We start from the raw sequence: 23,533 nt of genomic DNA, 5'->3' as shown, positions 1-23,533 counted from the left end.
GGGACGGAATGTGACGCAGGTTATTCTAAATTGCCAAAACAAATTGTTGGTTCGATCGTAACCAAGCTTTATAAGATCACTCGCTAGGCTAATTTTGAAGGTTACCTAAAAATCATTAAAATCACTTCAGCCATTTTGAAGCCCACAGAGAACATACAAACACACATATTTATTTTTATATACATCCATTGAATTGCATTATCAATATTTGTTTAAAACAATATTTAATAAATTAAAGTTTAAATTGAAAATTTGTTTTGATGATGATACCCATCTAATAAAATATTTATGTTGAGTCCCAACAATGTTAAAAAGTTAACATTCGTAAAACTCGATAGGTATTGAAATTTTAGCAGCCTCGCTTCTCAGTAGGTTATAAGTGTTGTTTACAAAGTTCTACAACACATTAAAATTCATAGAAACAATGAACTATTTGTTAAGCTAAATTATACACGTTTACAGAATGGATACAACTTCATCCAAACAAGTCTGAATTATGTCTAGGGAAGCGAATAGTAAGTACTTAAAATCCTAGGTAGTAGAAATAAAAACATTTAATTTATAGATCAGGGCGGCGTCTGCGTATATTAGTAACGTAATGAAACCCACGAACTTGTCTTTACGATAATGCACAAACCTTAAACAAGATTGATGATAGTAGAAGACATTTGAATAAAACTATTTTTCGGATTTAACCCGGTTTTTATATTATATTTTTCTCCCGACGTTTCGAAGAGTGCAGCCTTTTAATCGTACCTACACGTATTCCGATAGATATAAATTAAATTTGTCCCACTTCCACCTTAACGCACAATCTTTTGTGCACTTTATATTCTTATTACCAACTGGAACTTTACGACACGACTGCTTCTCTCTGTGTAACAGACCGTGACCTACCCGACTTTTATTGCTTTTCATTCCTTTAGTGAAATCATTTTCTCTTTTTACACTTTATGCACATATTTTTTAAATTTTGTTATCCTGCTACCTTACAAGTTTTTGTATTTCGTTCTAACAAAAGTCTTCATATTCTTCAATGATAACATTAACACAAATATGTTAAGTATTTAATTTAGTTGTATACAGTTCACAGTTAATGCATACAGTTCTGACTGCCTCGGTAACGATGTCGTGATTTGTACGCGATATGAATATCACTGTCGTGCTCAAGACCTACGGCAGATATGCGATTCTGGCAAAAAAAAATCTGGCTGCGTTTATACGTCTTTAAAATTAATCAGTGGCAGCTCGGAGTCAAGAAGTTGCCGGTGTGATACCCCCGCGCCTCGGAAAGCAATTAAAGCCGTTGGTCCTGCGCCTGAATTCTCTCCAGTCATGATTCATACGTTTATTTTAGGCTTGTATACCTCCTTGTCGACTGCCACCCGTCAAAAAACGTCCCCAGGACAGTGTTAAAGTACCAAAGCGCGTTCGTTAAGATTATTTTTCATTTTATTCTAGGAGTTGCCTAGCCGCTGCAGAAAATCGTATTGTGTTAATAAATACTTTATGCCTTCATCAGGGTGCCCTTGTAAACTTTTCAAGAGCATCGGGTAGGTCAAGTCTGTAGCTCTAAGAACTTCGGAGTACATCAAGACTCTTCTTCGTCCAGAAAACTTGAATAGCGAATTATTCAGGCAAACAATTTAATACAAATTACTTTTGTTTGAGGACTAAATTGTCAAACAATAATTCGATAAGGAATTACTTACAATTTACATTGCTTAAGTATCGATTCATCAATAATTTTTCAAGTTCTTTTATTCTTTATTCCTGTATCTTCGTTTTAAAAAGAGGAATAAATAAATATACGTTTATATAAATCAACAGATTATTATTTATCGAATGATCTCTTTATCTCATGCTTATGCTGACATCCTGTGATAGCTTTAATAGAAGTTAGTGTTCATCTATCAATAGATTACTATTATTGCACACAAAGCCCTGGATTAACTATGTCTACATGGAATGAACGGGAGACCAATTCCAATTGGGGTTGCAACATTGCCTTTGACATAATCACGGAACAAAGAAATGAGGACATAATCCACCTATCGCCGCACATCTAAGGTCGCACACGTAATGATGTGTCCAACACAACAGCGTTGGTTCAGAAATCTGACATAGCACATACATGGACTGCTACTTGAGAGCCTCTGAAGTTCTGGCGGCGAAATTATAAATGCACACATATCACAATGGTAAAAGTCAAAGTGTCTACACGGTGGCGTCTAGATAGTTTACCAATGACGGTAAAAGATTATTGCTCGCTAAGCGACATAAATATGCTGGCCTGTTCTCTACTATAGGTATATTAGCAATTCTCTGTTGTACCTGCTGATGTTGATATTGAATGTGATATAACATTATTATGTATTGGAGTGACATTATGTATCGGCTTTCAACACAATTCGCCTTCAATTACTTACGCTTCGCTTTAACATAAAATAGGTTTATCATAGCTGAACAACTGTCAATGAAAATCAGCAGAAGAAAATAGCAAACAATTAAAATACAAACAAAAGCAACTGTCATTTTGTCGGCTCGACTTTCTGTTTATTTTATTTTAATTATTAAAATTTCGTCACGCATTGCATATATTACGTAGCTACAGGACACGGACCGATAGCGACAGATGACCCAATATTTAGGTGTAACCGTGTAAGCAATTTGAAGTTACTCAGTCCATGTTCCTTCTACGTATCCAGTAATTCTTTATTCGGAAATTAACTGTAATGATTCGCCACTAGTGAATAATTTTGGACCGTATAAAGATTATCATATTGGCTAAATTCAGCAGTTTTATTTTGCAATGGATTGGCATATAATGCATTTGAATAAATATATATATATGCAAAATATTTTAATTCCGGAAATATGATATTTCCACATGGAATGGATTTAGTATATACTGTTCATTTATCTTGTTTAGGGAATAGAATGTTCACGGCAGTCGAGACCTGTGCCCATAGGTATATATGTATATGGTATGTAGGTACATCATTCGTGTTCTTCGTATTTGTGCACTTTTGTCAAAGTGGTCGTAGTCATGGGCCGTTTGTGGAACTGCGGTAATAGCCGTAGCATACGTGATAACCATAGAAGTGAGTTAATGTATTTTGTTCCAGATGGATGCACCGACGCAGAAGATGCTCTTCGCATGGAAAGACGTATGCTGTGGCGAGCCCCCGAATTACTCCGCGACCCTAACCCACCTACAAGAGGTTCCCAGAAAGGCGATATGTATTCCTTCGGGATTATATTGTACGAAATATTGGGAAGGAATGGACCGTGGGGCGATACGAATTTGACTAACGCTGGTAAAGTTTTCTATTTAAAAAAAATTAAAAACAACGACTCTCAAAATAGACTCAAATCAACTTTATATACGGGTTATTAAAAAAATATTAAAACGTAAGCAATATGCGCATTAAATGTTTTTTAAGTGCTGTGCCATAATTAAATTGCATATTTGTTCGTGTATTTAATGACATATTTAGTTCGTGTGTGCTTTGTTATAACTCGACACGAATCCTCACCTATATATTGTGTTGGATTATGTCGTACCATCTATTTAATAGTGGCTCCTAAACGCCAACGTCGAATAAAGGATTTCAATCGCTACGTTCTGGTTCAAAGTGAAAAGGGATTAATCAAATATTGCAAAAAATGCCGTTATTTTTAAATTACATAAAAAAAATGTTAAAAAAAATGAAGTAGTAATTCATATTTTGTAAGTATTATTATTTTATTTTATTTATTTTAGGAAGATATACAGATAAATTATATCAGTAGGGTTAAACACAAGATATAGTCTTAGGCTAATTACAAATCTTCGCCAGTAAATGCTTAATTTTAATTAACAGTGAGTGCTGCGTATACTTTTTAACAATCAAGTACTTAAACTTAGTTTCTCTAGTTCTTTATATATTTTAGTCAAACAGTGTTTGATTGATTAAAGACCTAATAAATAAATAAAGGGCGCAAGGGCGTTCGCGTAGGTACATAATTTGTTAATTAAAAATGCTAGGTAAGCTAGTTAAATAAATTTGTCACCGACTCCAAAATTGGTAACCAGTATACATACCTGTTAAGTTAAACTATTTTTGGTTTTTAAGGCTGTTTAATGTGTTGCTTATTTGTTTTATTACGATCTGCTGTCTCCTCTGTCAACTTTTGAGGATCCAGTAGCGTCTAAATCGTGCCAAAAACACACCTAAAATCTTGCCGGACCTGTTATTATGTATATTACCTCGCGGCCATGGCGACCCTATAAAATTAATTTTATTTAATAATGTTGATATATAACACACAATTCCCTATCAAAAATTGTGGTGTGTTAATTAAATATTAAAAGTTATATACTGCCTGTATTATATACTGCCCACTGCTGGGTAGTGGGTAGGGGCCTCTTCTATTACAGGGAGGGATTAGGCCTTAGTTCACCACGTTAGTGTGGATTGGTAGACTTCACACACCCTCACAATTCCAATAAAGAACTTCTCAGGTATGCAGGTGTCGTCACGATGTTGTCCTTCACCATTAAAGCAAGCGATAATTCTCAAAGAATACACAAATAATTATAGACAACTCAGAGGTGTGTGTCCTTATAAACCTGTGGATATTCGTCTCGGCAGTCAGTATTAAACAAGAAATTATATTCGATACAAAAATATTTCCTTTATACTATGGTGTCTTACAATCCATTACATATTTACGTAACAGAGATCATCGGCCGCGTCCGCCATCCGATAGGCGGTGTTCTGTTCAGACCGCCATTGACTAATGTGAAAGCGCATCCCGCTGTGCTCGAAGTGCTGAAGTTATGTCTCAGCGAGAGACCTGAACGTAGACCTGACGTGAGAATCGCCAAGCTGAGACTAAAGCAGATGCACGCTGGAATGTGAGTTGATTTTTATATTGAATATGTAATTTCGAAAACGGTACATGGCCGAAAACGTTAAGTGTGCAGAAATTTTTAAAAATATGTAATTTTGGAACGACGTAAAAATTTTTATATACTTTTTGATAGAGTAGAGATATGGTAGAGTTAATACTAAAGCAAATGTACCTAAATTTTCGAGCATACAAAAAAAAAAACAATATAAAATAACTACAAATTACCTTGTTACATTATATTATATTGATTTATATTTAAATTAACTTTAAGACAGTAAATTTGCCACTTGTTTACAAATGCCGAAGACATTTATTTATGTATAGATACGTATGTTATGTATATATTCATAATCGTTATCGGCGGAAACAGCCTTCGTAGAACAAAGCATTATGATTCAGAAAATAATTATAAACTTTTATGAGGCAGAAACCTAGAAGTTGGTATTGCGCAATACAAATCGAAAATATTCGATGAGAAATATGGTCAGTTTAATATCGGAGGTTAGAAGTCCCTTGTGTTTCTGATTGCCACTTAATAAATGGTATCGACAGGTTATCTCCGCTGAGCTTATTCCGAGATGTCGTTACACAAACCACAGAACTAATTGAGCCAACCTTTTGAGATAAAATTCCGATATCTCTTATGTAATTGTAGGAAAACTAACATATTCGACAACATGTTAGCGATGATGGAAAAATACGCAATGAATCTTGAGGTACTTGTAGCCGCCAAGACAGAACAACTTATGCAGGAGAAGAGAAGGACTGATGAACTGCTAAATAGAATGCTTCCAAGGTAAGTTCCTATACTATCTGTTCATATAATTGCCAACGTATCGGATTAAACATAATGGCGAATTACTGAAAGTATAGTTTATGGACTCTTATTGTTAGTAAACTGCATATTCAAAAGATTTATTTAAATATTTAACACAATTTCAAATACCTGTATAGTAATGTTGCGTCACCATGGTCGTTAAGTCAGGTTGGAGATATCATTTATACCGCACTTCTAAATCTTTATCAATACAAACAAAAAAAAACAGGTGTCATAATAGAAGCTACGAAGAATTACAATCTTGAAAATGGTGAAAGCTTTCAACGACTTGTGGCTCTCTCTAGGAATTTCACACTACATTGAGTGCAAATAATTACATATACACATCATTTGTGGTTGGCTGAACTGTAACTTGTTCAAGCTACCTTTAAAATATTGATATGGCATGTAGTACTTAAAGACTCCAAACTATCTTAACTGAAACCACAAAGTAAGAAGTTAAGAAAATATTTTAGTACACAAAAGATGACGTAGGATAACAAAGTTATAAAATTTACCAAAGTTGATAGTAATATACAAGTTGATAGTAACTTACAATAGTAATATACAGTTGTTAGGCGATAATGAATTAAACAAACAAATATCTATCTGTAAAGACTAGGTTAAACACTTACTTCATACTAAATAACTTCATATAAAAACATTTAACAAGCCGCTAAGTACTTTCATGTATATCAAAACTTAAATAATACATTTTTATTACACGAACATTTGGTTTAATGCGTGAATTGTATTTAAGACTTTACACCCATTGTATATCGAAAATTATTCAAAAAAAGATGATAAATGAGAGTAAAATACTAGAATCCCAGAGTAAATATGGAAGAATCAATCTAATAATAGAAATTGGTTATGTACGTATTTACACAAGAAACTACTCAAAATAAATAAAATGTGTTTAGCTCTTTGATTTTACTATAATTACCTATATACCGACAGATACACAGATGCAAAGCTTAAACTTATGACACGCCCATTTCTCGAATTTGGAATTCAAAATATAGTACTTATAAGATACGTTTTTAATTATTATGAGTATAAACTCTGAGGTATAAACAGCTAGACTCAATTCATATATTATTCATAATGCAAACTATACATCCACGAACTAATAAATTTTATCGCGTCATTGGTTCAGTATTAGGTACTTAGTCAGTTGTCTCTTTCAACTGGGGTTAACGTAAAACGAGCGGTGGCTTGTAAAAACTAAACTAAATTATTGCTTCTACTTATATAACATTTATAAAAAAAAAAAAATATTATGCTCGTTGCATTAGAACGGGATAATGGCGGAACATAGGTTTATTAGGAGCATAATATATACTTAAACTTAGTTGTAAAATCTGTAATAGTTTAGTGTTTTGTGTTGCTATGTCTAAGTTATTTACCGTCATTTACCGTCGTGTTGTAAAAAAACAACAGACGTATACAGCGTTTATTAGTTACGGCTCTAAGCCTGTGACTGAAGCAGATTCTAGGAACGAATCGTTTTCGTTGTTCGAAACATGCTTGTTTTCTTGGATTGGAATTTACCTACCTGTTACAGCGACTGCTTTCTCATCTGTCATCCTTCGATTACATTCAACCTTAGCGGGTCAGGGTAGCTTCATCGACAGTTAGATGATTTGATGTACTACCTACATGAATCATAGTGTTATCGTTGTATGAATTTAATTCTTTTGTCATTCTTAATTGTATAGGTACCTAAATAATCAGATTAAAGGAACGAAAATATACCCAATTTAAAATAGTCATTAACGTCATTTATCGTCTTATCCTAGGTCCTGGATTCGTATGCCAGTTGCGTTATCTAAGATGGTTTTCTTATATAGAATCTAGACGAGTTGAAATCTGACAGGTCGCTTGTCGTTAAAAGTAAGATAGATTCCTTCTGCAACGTAGTAGAAAAAGTGGGGTGCGTGAGGCTTACATTGGAGTGAGATATAAAAGCATCATTATCCATTTTTTATCGTACAGTTATGCAAATAGCCTAGTCACCATATGATTATGGCAAACATCAAATACGTTTAACTGCGTCGGTGGGGTAGTTGTAATGCGTACGCGATACGATTACGACTATAACGTAGAGGGCCTGGGTTTGACTCCTAGGTCGGGTCAATAATAACTGATTGGTTTTTTATGTCGTGTTTTGTCATATCGGATTGCCATCTCATCAGACTATGAAAGTGAAGAAACAGCAAGTGCATCCGTGTATTGAGCTCACTTTTGCATTATATCTACTGCGGTACAGACTGATCTCCGTTGAGACGGGCCGTGGCCGAACTTTGGCTTCGGCTTGTAGGAGAGATTTATGGCAAAAATAAATAACTCTTGTTACATCACAACCTAACCTCGCAGGCTTTAAAAATAAAAACTAGGTAATATGTTTTAACGTTTCTTCAGGACTGTCGCTGAAGCCCTCAAAAGAGGAGAAAGGTTCCAAGCAGAAAGTTATGACTGCGTCACAATTTATTTTAGTGATATAGTTGGCTTCACTAAGCTTGCTGCCACAAACACACCAATGCAGGTAATAAATATACCTAACTATAGATGCAATATGTTTTAGGCGATTTAATTAAACACAGCAAATTGCTTGTTCGTAACTTAGAGGCATATAATCGAAATGATGGTATTGTAATAAATTAATAGCAATTATGGACAGCTGTGAGCCCGACTAGACGCCAAGTTTAATTCGTCTTGTAAATTAAGCCTGTTTGTTCGGAAATAAATTAATTTAAAGTAGGCAGTTTGAATTGTTTAATTTTATGTTTGCAGATAGTGGAAATCTTGAACGACTTGTACACCTGTTGTGACGCTATAATATCGTACTACAACGTTTATAAGGTAAAACTTATGTATAAGTATATTATAGTATATTGAAATTTAAAAGTACCATAAGATTTCTTATGTTGACGCGAAAATTTTAATTTGTATTAGAACATTACATTGTTGGGCAATTATTATCCCAGCTTGATAAAATAGTCTCAACACTTGAAAACAGGTACTAACTTGGATCCAAAACTAACAAATAAGTCATCTATTAAATACAATTAGTGACACAGAAAACTTTTAGATTTAGCTATCTGACTTAATATCTTCTCTTGAAAATAACCCATCTAATCTTTCAAATGAAATTGATTTATTATCTTAGGTGGAAACAATTGGCGACGCGTATATGGTTGTGGGCGGACTGCCAGAACGATGTGCGAGGCATGCAGCTGAGGTGGCCTCGTTAGCCTTGCACGTGCTTGACTCGGTGCCCAAGATACCGATGCGGCACATGCCTGCTTCACGACTCCATATCAGGATAGGTATGGGAAATACTTTACTACAGAGATAGGTGTATAGATGCAATTTTAAGTAGACAACAGTGGCGAAGGGTGAAATTTTTCAAAAGGTAACCCGAGGCAAAAAAATTGCCTTAGTTAACATGTCTACGCCAATTTAACAGAAAACAAAAACTAAGACAAACGTAAATAAACTTAAACAGGAAGCCGGTAGGAATGGGGTTGTATGGACGCTTCGCCACTGGTAGACAACACAATTAAAGACAATTGTGAACATATTAGCGAATTAGGCTTGGCGAATTACTAGAATTCCTTTACGTAGAGCATCTTATTCGGACAATGTTCGATGTGGATAGGCTACAAATATGTGGGTATCATATTTGGAGGGTAGTATGCATGGGCGCCGCCAAGATTAGTTTTAGGGTGCTGCATCTGCACCTACGCACTAAACTACATAATATCTTTAAGACTCTTTTCTTTCAAATTTAAATTGCGCGGGTTTTTACAAAATATGCTTTATCATTAAAAACCTCTGTGGTCGATAGTTCCTATTGCTACAGATTTGTTTAGTGACTTATATTTTTTGTGATTTATTTCTGGGCGGGTGGTGCACGTGCACCTACTTGCAGACCCCTCTCGGCGCCTATGGTAGGATGGAAAAGTAGTTAAAGTGTTGTTTTTTTTTTCATATTTAAAACAACGCATTTTAACAACGTAAGTTTTCCACTATAGTCAATAGTTGCACTGTAAAGCTACCAAGGGAGGATTTTATTTTACAATTAGTATTTTGTATAATTAGGTATCCACAGCGGGCAATGCGCGGCTGGTGTGGTGGGTGTCAAGATGCCCCGATACTGCCTGTTCGGAGACACCGTAAACACTGCAGCTAGGATGGAATCTAGCGGGGAACCGCAGAAGATTCACGTCAGCAACGACACATACCTGCTGTTGAAGAAACATGGCGGATATCACTTTAGAGAGAGGGGCATTGTTAATATAAAAGTAAGATTGTGACATCCAAAAATATACGTTCCGAGAATCGAAATAGGGAATAAAGTTTGTAGTTTATTTATTACGAATAATTTTAGGAAGTGAGTATAATATTAAAGGTAAACGACAGAAGCACCTAACTAATTTAAGATAACGAATGGTAATGAAACTACTAGGAAATCATCACCGAAGCTTCTCTTCAAAAGAGATAACTTTGAATGTTACTTTTACTATTGAGTCCGAGCTTTACTTTGGCGTGTAAATACGTCTATCGGACATTATCGATCTTAGTCACCATGCAACGAAAGTGTAACACGAGCAGTTCGATGTTGGAATAATTTCGAATACTAGTGGGAAAGATCGTCAGAGTAGATACATAAGGACGGCATTGCCTAGTGTCTATTAGGTATATTGTAATTTACAGAATGCAGATTCAATATTTGCCTCGCTCCGTCTCTACTATTATAATATTATCATCTCTTCAGCAGTTACAATTAATTATACTTGTTTATTTTTCTACAGGGCAAAGGTGAAATGAAAACATGGTGGTTAGTTGGAGAGGATCACGAAAGAAGACGAAATTCATTTTCCAGATATCGTAAGTATTTTAGTTACTTTACCCATAAATATCTTACAACAAACTTGGACAATAGTCTAAAAATGTAATCAATGCCTGGATGATTTTAAAAACATGACCACAGCAGTCTGTGATATATAATTCGATTTATTATTATTACTTATATTCACTTATTTTTATTCACAGAGCCGGGATTAGACAGCATCGAACTTGAAAACGAGCCCTGGCGCCCTCCGGAACGTTCCATCCTCAACATTCGAGACAGGGCGCGGCTGTCCTGTGGCTCAGTAAGTTTTGGATCAGCACTCTCGTCTCCCGGACCTCCGGCTTGCGCGTGCTTCGTACCTCCAAGGGACCATCACTCGGCCCCAGTAGTATCCTTCTGCGAGGAATGATATTAACCCCTCACAGACAGCTACAATTCACTATTTTGGGTGAAAAATGATACCGAAATACAAGAGGTTAGTAAAAGTACGAATAAAATACGTAATCGTAAAATTGTGAAGACTAATATAACAGATCATGATATTAACAATGGTGCAGATAGAATACGGTATAAGGTTAGGATTTGTAAATATGACAGCGACTATAGGATAAATAACGTGATAGTTGAGAACGATGAAATAGTTGTCCATGATAATGTAAGGACGAAGGTAGCTAGGTATGGAAAATTACGAGTTGATTACGAAGGAACTTGGTTGTAAGGCGTATTATTAAACTGTGAATGTGTCCTTTGATTAAGGATAAGCGGCCAAATATAACTTATATTCACCTTCTCCCAAGCGGTGATTAATATTTATCAAGAATATATTGGATTCCTTGGAATTCCAGATTTGTTGCGAAGTCGTTAGTGATACATATTTGCTTTAGGCAGCAACTTCGAAGTCTCATTGGATATCTGCGAGGGCATGTTACGTAAATGTAAGAATTATTAAAACGAAATAAATATTTCTGGCATATAAATTGCAAACGTTAATTTGTTAATTTATAGAGCCCCTTTTTAGAGAATAACATAATATGTGTGTAACTTTTCGACGGATAATTGTATTGCATAAAAAAATAATTGTAAAAGAAGTTTACGAATTTGTACTGGTATAATTAATACAATTTTATAGCTTTTATCTTTCAATCATTAAGCTATCCGCTATCCGTGCTCGATTGACTCAGACACAATGTTATTGAGAAATTACAGTTAAGGAAAGTTTTCGAATAATGCATAACCGATAATGGTTCATTTCACAGAGAGCATAAATGAGAGACATTTGAATATGTGTATACAACAAAGTTGTGTAAGAACAAAAGTTGTGTTGTGTATTTATTGACATTTAAAAACACTGTATGTAAATAGACATTTAAATTAATGTTTTATCGAGAATAAAATCTCTCAAGAAACGAAATAAAATAGATATGGGTAATATTTTATAGTAAACCAATAATTATCTATATTTTTTATAGTTTCAGTATGAATTATGATGCTTGTGAGTAGTATTTCCGTATTTTGAAATATCCTAGTCATTTTTTTTACATTTACTTGAAACATTAACGATGAATGTATTGATTTGGAAAATTTACTAATAATAATGATATTAATATTAGATATTTGAAATTTGATGGTATGAGCTTTAATGGAAGTATATTAGGTCGTATCTATATACTGAATCCTATTGTTTTTGGATTTGGATTTATGGCCTAATAGTAGGTTTTACGCATTATCGTATATCTAGTATTCGTATCCAGTAAGTTAACGTGTATACGTAAAAGAAAATAACAAATTCGTACTGCCGATTCTTATAAGTACATTTCAAGTTTGTGGTACATTATGCCAATTTCGTTAGGCGTGATATACAACGCATTCCGATAAACGATCTTAATCTTAATTCTGATTTCGAGAATGAACCAACCAATATAAATCATTTGTAAGGATGTCAAAACAAACTTTGTCCTGATTGGTCGATTTTTGGGATAGATGGAAAAATCTATTGGGATCGTTTATTTAAATAGCGGTTACTATTCGAAGTTTACAGTTCCAAATACGTTTATGGGACGCTGGTCAAATTTCCATAAAAAAAAATATTTTGTCAAAACTATTACTTTAACCATACATAGCGCGTAAATTCGTGCTCGGGCTAAAAGTAGATTACGATTGCAAAATGTGTAGCGTATAATTTTTAAATGTTGTGATTAAAAAATGAAGCGAAGGATTTCTTGGAGAGTTACAAGTTAATCATTTCGAGCATGCGTATGTAAATATATATCATATTATGGGTTTATTGTAAGTAGCTATGTGTTCGCGTATACGATGTCAGTTCAGATATAGGCTAACTTTCTAAATATTAAGAAAAAGAATGTCCGAACAATTCTAGTCATTGATCTCAATATTAGATTTTTTATTAAAATAATACATGCATGTCCATTTTATCTACTTATATAATAATGTACTATGTTTTTACGCTGGTAATTTTGTAGAGATTCAATAAGTGTAATTCGTGTAAATATTTAAATTAAAAAGTTCAACGTGGCCATGTAGCTAGCTAAAAAAATAGTAGAAATACTGGCTCAATATTGGTATTATTGTAGATTACAATGGAATAAAAGACAATGAAAATAAGACTATATTTTGCGGACATTACTACAATGTGTTGTTATATTGCTGTAAGTGGTGTATAACTATTAATCTTAGATAAAAATATCTTTCAGGAATTAAAAAGACGGGCTTACCCGAATAGTAGAAAATGCTAACAAACTTACCAACGGAATTGTACACTTATATATCAACGACCTTAAACTATGTTATATTTATAAATTATAAAATAATGTCCGTCTATTTGTAAGATTTAAATTGATGTATATGTATTTTATATAATATTTATCTGTAAAATTATTGTTGTTAAATGTTCTAAAGATGGACAATTTACAAAACTTATATCTTTGATGTTTATGAGTGGATCAAAAAATTGCTGTTGACTGTCTATGAAATAAAGTTTTTGTACATAAAACACTAAGTGCGTATTTTATTTTTATAAACATCCTGTCAATACTTGATATTAATTGAATTAAAATTAATAACCAATCACAAAATACAGTACAATTTTAGTAACTTTTACCCGTTTATTTGAATTTAGAACTTTATATTTACAGTTTTAGGACAGTTTTACTGCAGCGCGGCGTTGCGGTCGCGCGCTATAGTTTTATTGATTGCCATCTATCTGTCCCCACATACTAGTAGAGTTGGGTAGGACATGACATAAAAAAGAGTTTGTAAGAGTAGCCTCTTTTTAGCATTGAGCCGGTACAACGTCCTACTTCAAATGAGGCGAGGCGTAGTGGGGCTCGGCGCTTCAATGCGTATCTTACAGTATTTTGTAATGATAACCCTCAAAATATTTCCCTCTCGCTCGCGACTCGAAACGCAGTAATGTAATATCCATTGTAAAATAACGTCCTACTGTAATTTGTAGCATGCGGTTCTCTACCTCACTGTCCTCGTCCTACAGTTTACCTGAGACGGAGAATAAGTAACGCGACTGCTGCGTCATAAAATTTGAAGTAGTACAATATATAATTTTGAGCCACTCTTACATTTTGACGTCATGTCCCGGACAAATGTACCGCCTCTTGTATGTCCTACTCAACATTACATACTAGCAAATAGGGTATACTAGCAAAAGGGTGCTACACGTCTCAAGGACCTTTTATTAAAATCGGTTGGACATAATATTAGTAGAAAATAATATGAAATATAAAATCCTTTACACTCGTACGTCTCTATTCGACTTTTTGTGTACGACGATATAAATTTTTCACCCCCTTATTCATAGATGTAATTTATCTAAGGACAGAGCAAACCTGTGATAACAAGTCTGTTTCTCAGTGCTGACGGCATGGCACCCTTCGCAGTGCGTAGACATAGGGCCGTTGTGATTGGCTAATATTGAGATACAACTTGTGTCTAGTTGGCGGTCAGATAAACAAAGCTCAACAAACAGCAAGCTGTCTGATAAACAAAGCTGAGAAACGGACTTGTTATCACAGCAGTTCTTAGATAAATAACGTCTATAAATAAGGGGGTCAGTCTTTACTTTTTCTTACACGACCTGCAATGGCGGCTTATACAAACACACCGGACTGTTGAGTGAGCGCTTTAGGCGCTCGCAACTCCTGAAAATTATGCGACCATGCCGAGGGCAACCCACTTACGCGTTACGAACCTCGGCTCAGAACGATCACTAGCGATGAGACATTAACGATGATGGATACGCGTAGTCGTAGCGAACTAGCAATCGAACCACGAAACGCAGGCCGGAACTATTAAAAGGGTCAGGGGAACAAAAAAATGGTGGTAAGTAACTTCAGTAGTAACTGCGGTCTGGTGGAGGATAACTTTATTTTATTTTTATTAATCACTATATCTAAAAAAATAGTAGAGCTGTCCTTACGCCTAATAGAATGCAGCCCTTCCTACCAGTCGTGGGAATAAATTATACTAGAAGTTTACAGCCTAATCGCTGCAAATATTGTAAGTCATAGCTCCAGTAGCAGCCTGTCAGGATGGCAAACAAGACATGCACCCGGACCAGCACGCTTAGGGCGAATCACCTTCTTTTGATTATGCCCTGTTACCATGTAAAATGCATTTTATTTTAAGCATATTAAAATGCATTGTTATAGTAAAATGTTATCACAGTGATAAAACAATTGTATGTAATGGTGTTTTGGATATTATACCAATTTGGGAGGATTTAATTATTTACATACATCTATTTACTAAGACCACAATGGGAAAATACTGCAAAACACCAGCCTAGCTTTATGTGCACAAGTTAACATACTATAAGTTTTAGAACAAAATGAACTCAATTCTACAATCTCATAATAAATTAATATGCCATTCTATATTACATATATATTTCTAAATAGAGTTTTTAACATTAGATTAATACATTATTTGTTTATAATTATCAACTAATCTAACTATCATTATTGCAATATTCTATTTCTTATATCACTTATTCAACATTTAATGTCAATTTTCAACATCTGAGTCNTTTTCTCAGTCCCGCAATCTTAGTTCCATCTCTAAATATGCTTTCATAGATGGATCGTCAACCATTTTCAATATTTTTTCACTTATCTCTGGATTAGCATTTTGCATTTTATTCGCTAGAGCTTCTGCCCACACTATAAACACGCAATTGGAACAACCCGATTGGCAGCATGCTGTTGGTGGGTTGTCTATGGAGGCCTAAAAAAAAAATGAAAACTTAAAGGCTGTGAAAAAATTTAGTTCTATACTTATGGTATTCAACTCACTACTGTCGAGACTATTGTGTAGTTATCTCATTGTTTTAATTTCATAAAAGTTTCTATGTTATATCACTTGACTGGCACAGTATTTTAATGGCTGCTGCATTTAACAATTTCTTGATCATTTATGTTAAATAGGAGATAAACCACTACAATTTTACATAGAGTGATACAACACAAAATAACCTCTATTTACATCTATACGCAAACAAATCCTTGAAAATTTGTAATCAGCTGTAAATTTATGCTATGTAGCTTATTTAGTAATTTTCATTACTTATTAACGTAAAAAATTGCATGAAGATTACATAATTTGTAGAGCTTACATCTTTGGCTATCCTCTCCAATTCTTTTTCTTTTTCGTCTTCTGTGTTTTGACATTGTATGGTAGTAGTACATTGTTTTATTTGAGAACTATTCAGCCTTTTTATGGCATTGAATGTGTACCTTGTCTTCTGCAAAGAATAAAATTAATAACTTAGTTTCAATAACAGTTTTATAACATAGGTAATTACAAAATTACGTACAAACATGATTTGTGCATTTTTATTTCATTTTTAACAAATGGCACTTTATTTAGATACAACTAAAACTTATAACCAGAGACCAATAAACTAGACTTATAACTGAGTCAAATTTTATTTGTTTACAAAAGTACGAACTGACGTTTATTTTTATTTTTTTTATTATTTCCACAGAGAACCGCCTAAGGTCAAAGACCGTGCTGCCATGTCAAGCATTAAGTGGCTAGGAAGGCCTATCGGCCTGCCGCAACGCAGGTGTCCATTCTAATCTTTCTTTTATCATATTATTATGCCGAAGCCACACATAGCAAAAATATTCAGGGGGTGGACACTTAGAACATTTTGTGTAATGATGAATGATTATATATCTTAATGCTGTTACATAGAGTTTAGTTTTGGTTGACAAAAGGACGTCTCATCGTAACATCTTGTACCAACATAATAATCCAATAAATTTTGAAAGTATGTTGGCTACCATGATAGTTGATAATTTGTCGCCATTATTGACGGTAGATTTGTCATTGTTGAAGTTTATTTGCAAAAAAATTGTATTATTGCGATTATGTTCAATAATAAGTTATGTTTTATGCCGAATACGTTGAGTTGAGCTAGCTTTTCCGTTTCGTGTATATTTCTTCTTGAAGGAATTTGTGTAGTGTGTGTTACGAGATAGTGATTCTTATTATTCCGAGATGTTGACTCTAATTCTGTTTACATTTGTGTAGTTTATTGATTTTGTGTGCGAGAATGGGGAAAAGAATTAATGTGTATAAAAATGTGAGGTTTGTGGCATACAAAAGTACCCAAAGTCAAACATATTTATGGCTAAGTATCCACTTGATCTACACCGGTAACAGAAAATTTATATTATGATTTAAAACATTACATAAAAGTGATGTGTATTTAATTCAAATTTACAACCTCAGGTAGTCGTTGAAGAGAATACTTTAGATTATGGAGTTTCAATTCTATGCTTAGTAACTTAATCAAAAAGGCACGTGTGAAATCTATGAATTTGCCCTTGCAATAATTGTATCATAGTAATTGTTGATTAGACGGAAAAAGATCATATCTGTAAGGTATAAAATTTTTCAATTTCCATATAAAATTGGAAATAAATAACGGAAAACTGGAGTGTTATGAATTTTTAAGTAGGAGACCTAAACATTATACAATTTATACATAAGAAATTCACGTGATAATATTGTGTATTTTCTAATTAAATAAAGGGAATTATTAAAAATTGTGGACGTTTTATTTTTAATATTCTAAATTCAATCATAATTTTTCCAGTGTAAGATTTATGGTCAGTAATTTTTATCGATATAAAGCTGTCGATACAAAATTATCGATAATATCGATTAAATAAGGAACGTTCCTAGAAACGAGCAGATTTATAGTAAGTTGGCAGCCTTGCGTATCATTTTTTCTGCGTAATGTTGGTACAAAATGTAATTCTACTGGGCTCACGTATGTGTGCGTGAGCTCAAATTCAATGTACTAAGTGCCGCCTCTTCTTACGTAGTATATTACTTACTCTATGAAAATATTTGAACACTTGTTTGAACTCATGTTTGGCACGGGTACTTGCGTATTTGTGCAAAGTTTGTGTCAAATGTTTGCGTATTTGGCATTCAGTATCGGTTTTTCAACCCTCAGAACAAGAACAAGCATTGTCATTGTTCTGAGGTTTCAACTCCACATCAAAGCGTTCAAAGTTATCGAGTTGCTTGAAGGAGAACCGATTATATTATGGAAACCTAAAAGTAAAAGACATAAAAATTAAAATTTGGTCAGTGTCTGTAAATGTGTTTTAAATGTGTGGCAAAGTGTTTGTTCAAATATTTGTCTCTGTATTGCGCCGGCATTATGATGAGTAGGCAATACTTGCCTATTTTTCGCATATAATTCCGTTTACTATGGCCCTGGCCTCCATTGCACTTCGGCCAAAATATTGTGAGTGAACATGCGCTGTATGCTGACTTTTCGATGAAATGAAATGATATGATTTATTTGAATCTGTAAAATGTTATACATTATTTAGATTCTGTCAATATTAACTCTACCACCAGTTTGGAAAGCAGTTTTCACCAGAGAAGAACGGGCAAGAAACTCTGGTGTTGCTCTTTTCAATCAGTTTAGGATAAAGACTACAGTACATGATAAAGTGAGAAGAGAAAAAAAAGTTTAGAGCAGTTCATTTCTAGGCTCGTGAAATAAGGAATAAATTAATTTAAATTTTTATATGACTGCACAACCCTCTCAGGAATCATGAAATTTCTCTTTTATCTTTATAAGTATTTCCTCCTAGCACCTCTAACAATTAGAAATTGTAAGCGAAATGGGCAGAACAGTCCATACAAGCAGCACCTGTTCAAGAGTTTGACGCATGTGCCAGCCATCGGCCTCCTCAACCATATTGTAGGGAAGCGGCCGACCCGTCACACGACGCCGCCGCAGGTACAGACAGTTAAAGAGTATTTCATACCGAAGCCGCTTACAGTTACATTAGAAATAAAGAGAAAGAAAAAAATATATATATCTCGATCAAGTGACATGATTCCAAATGACGTGACGATGACGTGAGGACGTAAATACTAGGCCCTGCTAAAAGACTGAAAGATACTCGAATATCTGCTGAGTGACAATAAATCTCCCAACAACATATTGGCCACACCTATTGTCCACAACCATTGGTAGTTGCTATATATATAAGTAATAATATGCTATCCAATATAATATTATATTCGTTACAGTAGGTATGTATTATATAGGCTGACATATTGTTGCTGGCGTTGTTGTTTATAATTTCCTGTAATTTTATTTATTTTTTTGTGTATGTTAGCTCTTATGTAAGAAGGAACAGTCGTTTGAATAAATCATTGGGACCCGGGCCGCTGTGCGCTGCAGTGTTGCCAGGGCCCTTGAGTCGTAAGTTACGTTTCGTTTCCTGAAAAGTTACATTTTTGCTGCAAAAGTTACATTATTGTTTTTTTTAATTTACGCGTTTTTGGGCAAGCATTTTTGTAACTGCGAAACCGCGGGAACTCGCGAAGTAGGAAATGTGCGCGCGCACACTCAAGCAAAATCAAGTTTTAATATATGCAAGATACGTTTCATATTCTCATGGCGAGCCATCTCTGAGTGTGATATGGAGTGAAATACTTTTTAAACCCGCCAGTTTTAGGCATGTTCAATTTGGATGCGTTGAATAGAAATGCGTTCGTAAACTGTTTACAATAAAAATGTTGTATTACAAATCTCGTTGTTCTCAAAAATTACGAAAATTGCCTTAAATATAAAAATTACTGACATGTTGCGCGAGGGTGGTCAAAGTAACGAAAAATGTAAGAAATGTAACCTTCTGGCAACACTGGTGCGCTGCTTAGTGCTTCTAGTGTTGCCGACTTAGTGGATGTGACCAAAGAAAAAATACACGATTTTTAGAATTTCACGAAAATATAATATAATGATTCGCTTGAAAGATATTCTGTGAAAAATGAATTATATGTATTGTTCTTGTCAAGTTCCAAGTCAATCTGTTCAGCGTTGTTTTTCATTCGTTTTTCCCTCAGAGTTTTTCCCCACTTATTTAAACATAAGGAGAAATAGTGCTATATTTGAAAATTGAAAGGTAGATTAGGTATTGTCAAAATAGGAACAGGTATGTACTGCCTAGTATCGTAAAATATCTAACCTAGTACAATATGTTCTAAATACGACTTATCTCTAGTCGCAATATTCTCTAAAATAGCTCGTTAAGTAGATATTTTAGTATCAACTATCTAGACACTATATTTTTAATTAATTAACTCGTTAATAATATAATAATATTTTTGCTTTTAAGGCAAAACAGTTCTGTTTCACAATTTTTTTTAGTATAGATTTGCAGACAGTAATACGAGTGATACCTATTACAAATAGTTTTTTTGCGCATAACGTAGACGTCTATCTCTTTCTTTTGTATCAAAAACAATAAGGAGTCGATACAGCCGTGAATGATCATAGACGATCTGTGAATAAATTATTTTTTAGGGTTCGATGACCGCCCGGAAGCATTTTGTCCGTCATTTTTGATCTATAGATTTTAGAAATCGTTAATTTTTTGGAAATTTTATCTTTATTTTGGTGTACGTCACAAATACCTGTAAGAATTAGTTTAAAGTATTCGTAATTTCTTCGTTTTGTATCAGCCATCAACGCTTTGTCGTCAAAACGTAAGTAATTTTTTTGTGTATGCAGTGTCTCGATGATATGCTCCGGCGTTATTGAGCAGCAGTGACGAAGCCGCTAATTTTTCTTGCTTACTGGTATATAATTATAAAGGTCAATATTACGTTTTGTTTTACGAATATTTAGTACCTATAAAAACCATTACGTGTTTGTCCTCTTCCAAGTTTATTATCTTTGGGCGGTTCCATTATCCGGACGAGATATTTTCACAAGTATTAAAGTATGTCCTTGCTGACAAATTTCGACAAACTTGAATTTATCGCCAATTGAAATCACATAAGGAGATAAAGGGCGTACGTCACGTAAAACTATTGATCTATGTCGTTTAGACTTGAGCCGTTGTAATACACGTAATAAAGTATAGGTTATGAATAGTATGAATCATTGCAGTGTCTTTTAATGCATGTATTGAATATGTAATTTTCTTGTTATATATCAATTGCGTACGGTGGTACACTCAAGTCGCAGTTTCGCTTAGTGTATTATTAGTACACTGGCAATACAGAGATAAGCACGAACTTTAATATAAATCTTATCTCAGTGCCTTTTTCCTGCGTGTATAAACATTTAATGTACAAGTATCAGTGAAGTGTTTGTAAATTGAATTCAGTTATATTTAGAGAAACTTGTCTACTCCAGATAAAACATGTCTGGTGATCCAGAAGTAGCACACACCCCTGAAGAAGATACTGAGGAGGAAGAAATCAAGTCGTCATACAAACCTCCTCCGGAGAAGACTATTGAGGAGATCCTTGCAGCGGATCAGGAAGATGAGTCATTAAGAAAGTACAAAGAGGCATTGCTCGGGCAGGCGCAGGCAGGAACTGTTGTTGTTGGTAAGAATTTGTTACACTTGTTTATATTAAGAAAGCTTTCTGTAATGTGGATGGCATACTGCTGGTATGCAATTTGTGATATGGGAACTTGAATTTGAATTTTGAAAGCTACAAGTGCAAGAATGGTTAGTTAAATTTAATATAATTTTGTTGTCTACATCTCTTAATGTAACATTTAAATTTTCTTATTCTTTCATCTTCCTATTATTATACAAGGAGTATGTATCACATTTAAGCTAATTGTAATAGTTGATCATCTACTTGCCCATCACCCATTGAATTCGCCCTCCACGCTTTTTGTATTATTAAACTATATGAGTTACATAAGTTTCATGATTTTTTACTGAGTTTAAATAATATCACAATACTTATTAATATATTTGTACATTAAATAACAAATATAATAATTATTTAAAATTATTCTAAAGTTCTATATTTGTTTTATGTTATGGAAATTATCTACATAATAACAAACACATTGCTTATTCATCAAGTAAACATGTGCATGTATGGGTAATAAAATGCCTTTATATGGAAAAACATGTTAATTGAAACATTGATTCAAGAAAACTCTTTATTTCTTTTTTTATAATAATTATTTTAAAATAATATGCATTGCTAGTTTGAATCAATACTTTTTCTAATTCCATCCAATAAATGATCACTTAACTATGTACTTAGGTGGTTAGATTTTAAAATTAGATGATTGTTGGATTTTCATAGTTATGATTACTATAGTTTTAATTAGTTAATCGGTTGCATTTGGTATATTCATGGAATATGTGTATAAAATTATTAGTATATTACAGACTAAACTTATCCTTAATTATATAAAGATAGCCTGTGATTTCTTAAAAAAATTACAATGATAATGCAGCACGTAAGTGTGTTTGAATGAAAACAAATGAATGTTCATCATTATCTTGGTGAGGACATGATGTGAAACACTTTGACTCATAGGGCCGATAACATTGATCAGTTACAGAATATTATGTTTATTCAGTATTTAATAGCCTGAAATACTTCAGAAACATAATATATTTAGTATCAATATTGAACTGAAAAAGGTGACTATTTACTTTATCTTTTAATAGTAACTAGACTGAGACATAACCATGAAGAAGGTATGTAGGTATATGGTAGACGGGTTTTTGAGAATCCCTAGACATTTATCATTTGAATCTTGTTTACTAGCAAGGTAGAATATATTTGAGTACTTTTTTTAAACATTGTTTAAAACAAGAGACATTCTTGTTGGCAGTAAGCAACTTGCTTGTAGCAAGTATTAGCCATTTATAAATGATTATAAACCAGTTCATGTTTTAGTGTAATCAACACATTACTTATTAAACAAACAGTATAGGTGATTCTTCTCTTAATGTTTACAATAAATTCTTCTCAGATCCAAGTGATGAACGCAAGGTGATAGTGAAGCTTTGCGTTGTGCGTCACTGGACGCGACGACGTCGAGCTTGATCTGTCTGGGGACCTCACTGATCTCAAAAACAGGTAATATATCCATTTAAAAGTTACAGAAAATTATTGTTTAAGGATCTGAACAAGGATATATTTTTTAATATATTTCTATAGTACTGAGATTTCATTGTGACTGCAATCGCTAGTTACAATTTAAACATTAGTTAAATGGGAGTGTGGCTCGTCAATCTTCATTGTGTTGCAAAATGCAGGATAGTGGCCGCTTGGTCTTAGTAATTTAATCTAAACTGTGACTTCCATGCTTCTATAGAATCCTATAGCCATTTAATGTCATTAATATAAAAAGAAAGCACTTAATTTTAAATTTTACTTACCTTTTAAAGACTCAAATTGTATGCAATTTTGGTCTGACGTGCGCGGGGAGGAATCAATAAACGTGTTTACCATATTTTGCATGGGTGAAAGTTGGAACAGTTTGTAAAAAGTGTGTATGCAACCACAGCAAAATACTACAATAGGAAAAAATTGCAAACATAGGAAAATTTTGAATAAATTCTTGGCCTTTTATTGTGGTAAAATTACAATCAGACATCAGTAATCTGTGCCAA

General features: G+C 33.8%; 3 protein-coding genes across 5 annotated transcripts in view; 2 read left to right on the top strand and 1 right to left on the bottom strand.

Moving 5' to 3' along the window:
• Positions 1–13,588, top strand: part of LOC115441557 (guanylate cyclase 32E) — a 74,969-nt gene extending 61,381 nt beyond the window's left edge. Inside the window, exons 10-19 of one of the 2 annotated variants that reach the window (XR_005112254.1) lie at positions 3,129–3,320; positions 4,726–4,903; positions 5,555–5,695; positions 8,141–8,264; positions 8,513–8,581; positions 8,889–9,048; positions 9,824–10,026; positions 10,537–10,612; positions 10,778–11,052; positions 13,289–13,588. Coding sequence is in view for 1 of the 2 variants with exons in the window: in XM_037437990.1 (XP_037293887.1) it covers positions 3,129–3,320; positions 4,726–4,903; positions 5,555–5,695; positions 8,141–8,264; positions 8,513–8,581; positions 8,889–9,048; positions 9,824–10,026; positions 10,537–10,612; positions 10,778–10,986 (1,352 nt within the window). In the remaining variant the exon portion in view is untranslated. Of the gene's footprint in view, positions 1–3,128; positions 3,321–4,725; positions 4,904–5,554; positions 5,696–8,140; positions 8,265–8,512; positions 8,582–8,888; positions 9,049–9,823; positions 10,027–10,536; positions 10,613–10,777 lie in introns of both variants that reach the window. The other variant, XM_037437990.1, reaches the window with a different exon arrangement.
• Positions 13,589–15,641: 2,053 nt separating this feature from the next.
• LOC119189101 (oxidoreductase-like domain-containing protein 1) lies at positions 15,642–16,497 on the bottom strand. The gene is made up of 3 exons (XM_037437923.1): positions 16,423–16,497; positions 16,222–16,350; positions 15,642–15,833 (listed from the first exon to the last, which is right to left on the bottom strand). Exons 1-3 carry the CDS (start codon positions 16,426–16,428, stop codon positions 15,642–15,644), a joined length of 327 nt encoding a protein of 108 aa, XP_037293820.1. The 5' UTR covers positions 16,429–16,497.
• Positions 16,498–20,403: 3,906 nt separating this feature from the next.
• Positions 20,404–22,999, top strand: LOC119188507 (rho GDP-dissociation inhibitor 2-like). 2 transcript variants are annotated; one of them, XM_037438005.1, is made up of 3 exons: positions 20,404–20,636; positions 21,292–21,488; positions 22,891–22,999. In XM_037438005.1, the coding sequence occupies exons 2-3, from the start codon at positions 21,299–21,301 to the stop codon at positions 22,962–22,964; spliced, it is 264 nt and encodes an 87-aa protein (XP_037293902.1). In that variant the 5' UTR covers positions 20,404–20,636; positions 21,292–21,298; the 3' UTR covers positions 22,965–22,999. The 2 variants fall into 2 exon arrangements, with proteins under 2 accessions (XP_037293902.1, XP_037293903.1); XM_037438006.1 differs by having other exon boundaries at positions 20,632–20,745; positions 22,891–22,997.
• Positions 23,000–23,533: the final 534 nt, after the last annotated feature.

This window comes from Manduca sexta, chromosome 12 (genome assembly GCF_014839805.1).
Source record: "Manduca sexta isolate Smith_Timp_Sample1 chromosome 12, JHU_Msex_v1.0, whole genome shotgun sequence".
NCBI lineage: Eukaryota > Metazoa > Arthropoda > Insecta > Lepidoptera > Sphingidae > Manduca > Manduca sexta.
The sequence above is the reverse complement of the archived record's forward strand: the minus strand, read 5'-3'. Positions and strand labels throughout refer to the sequence as shown.

Bases quoted from the DNA above. Each gene is read 5' to 3' on its own strand.
- LOC119188507 (XM_037438005.1), top strand. From the start codon at position 21,299: ATGTCTGGTGATCCAGAAGTAGCACACACCCCTGAAGAAGATACTGAG. The intron at 21,489-22,890 runs GTAAGAATTTGT...AATTCTTCTCAG, and splicing joins GGCAGGAACTGTTGTTGTTG to ATCCAAGTGATGAACGCAAG.
- LOC119189101 (XM_037437923.1), bottom strand. The intron at 15,834-16,221 runs GTAAGCTCTACA...TTTTTTTTTTAG, and splicing joins TGGAGAGGATAGCCAAAGAT to GCCTCCATAGACAACCCACC.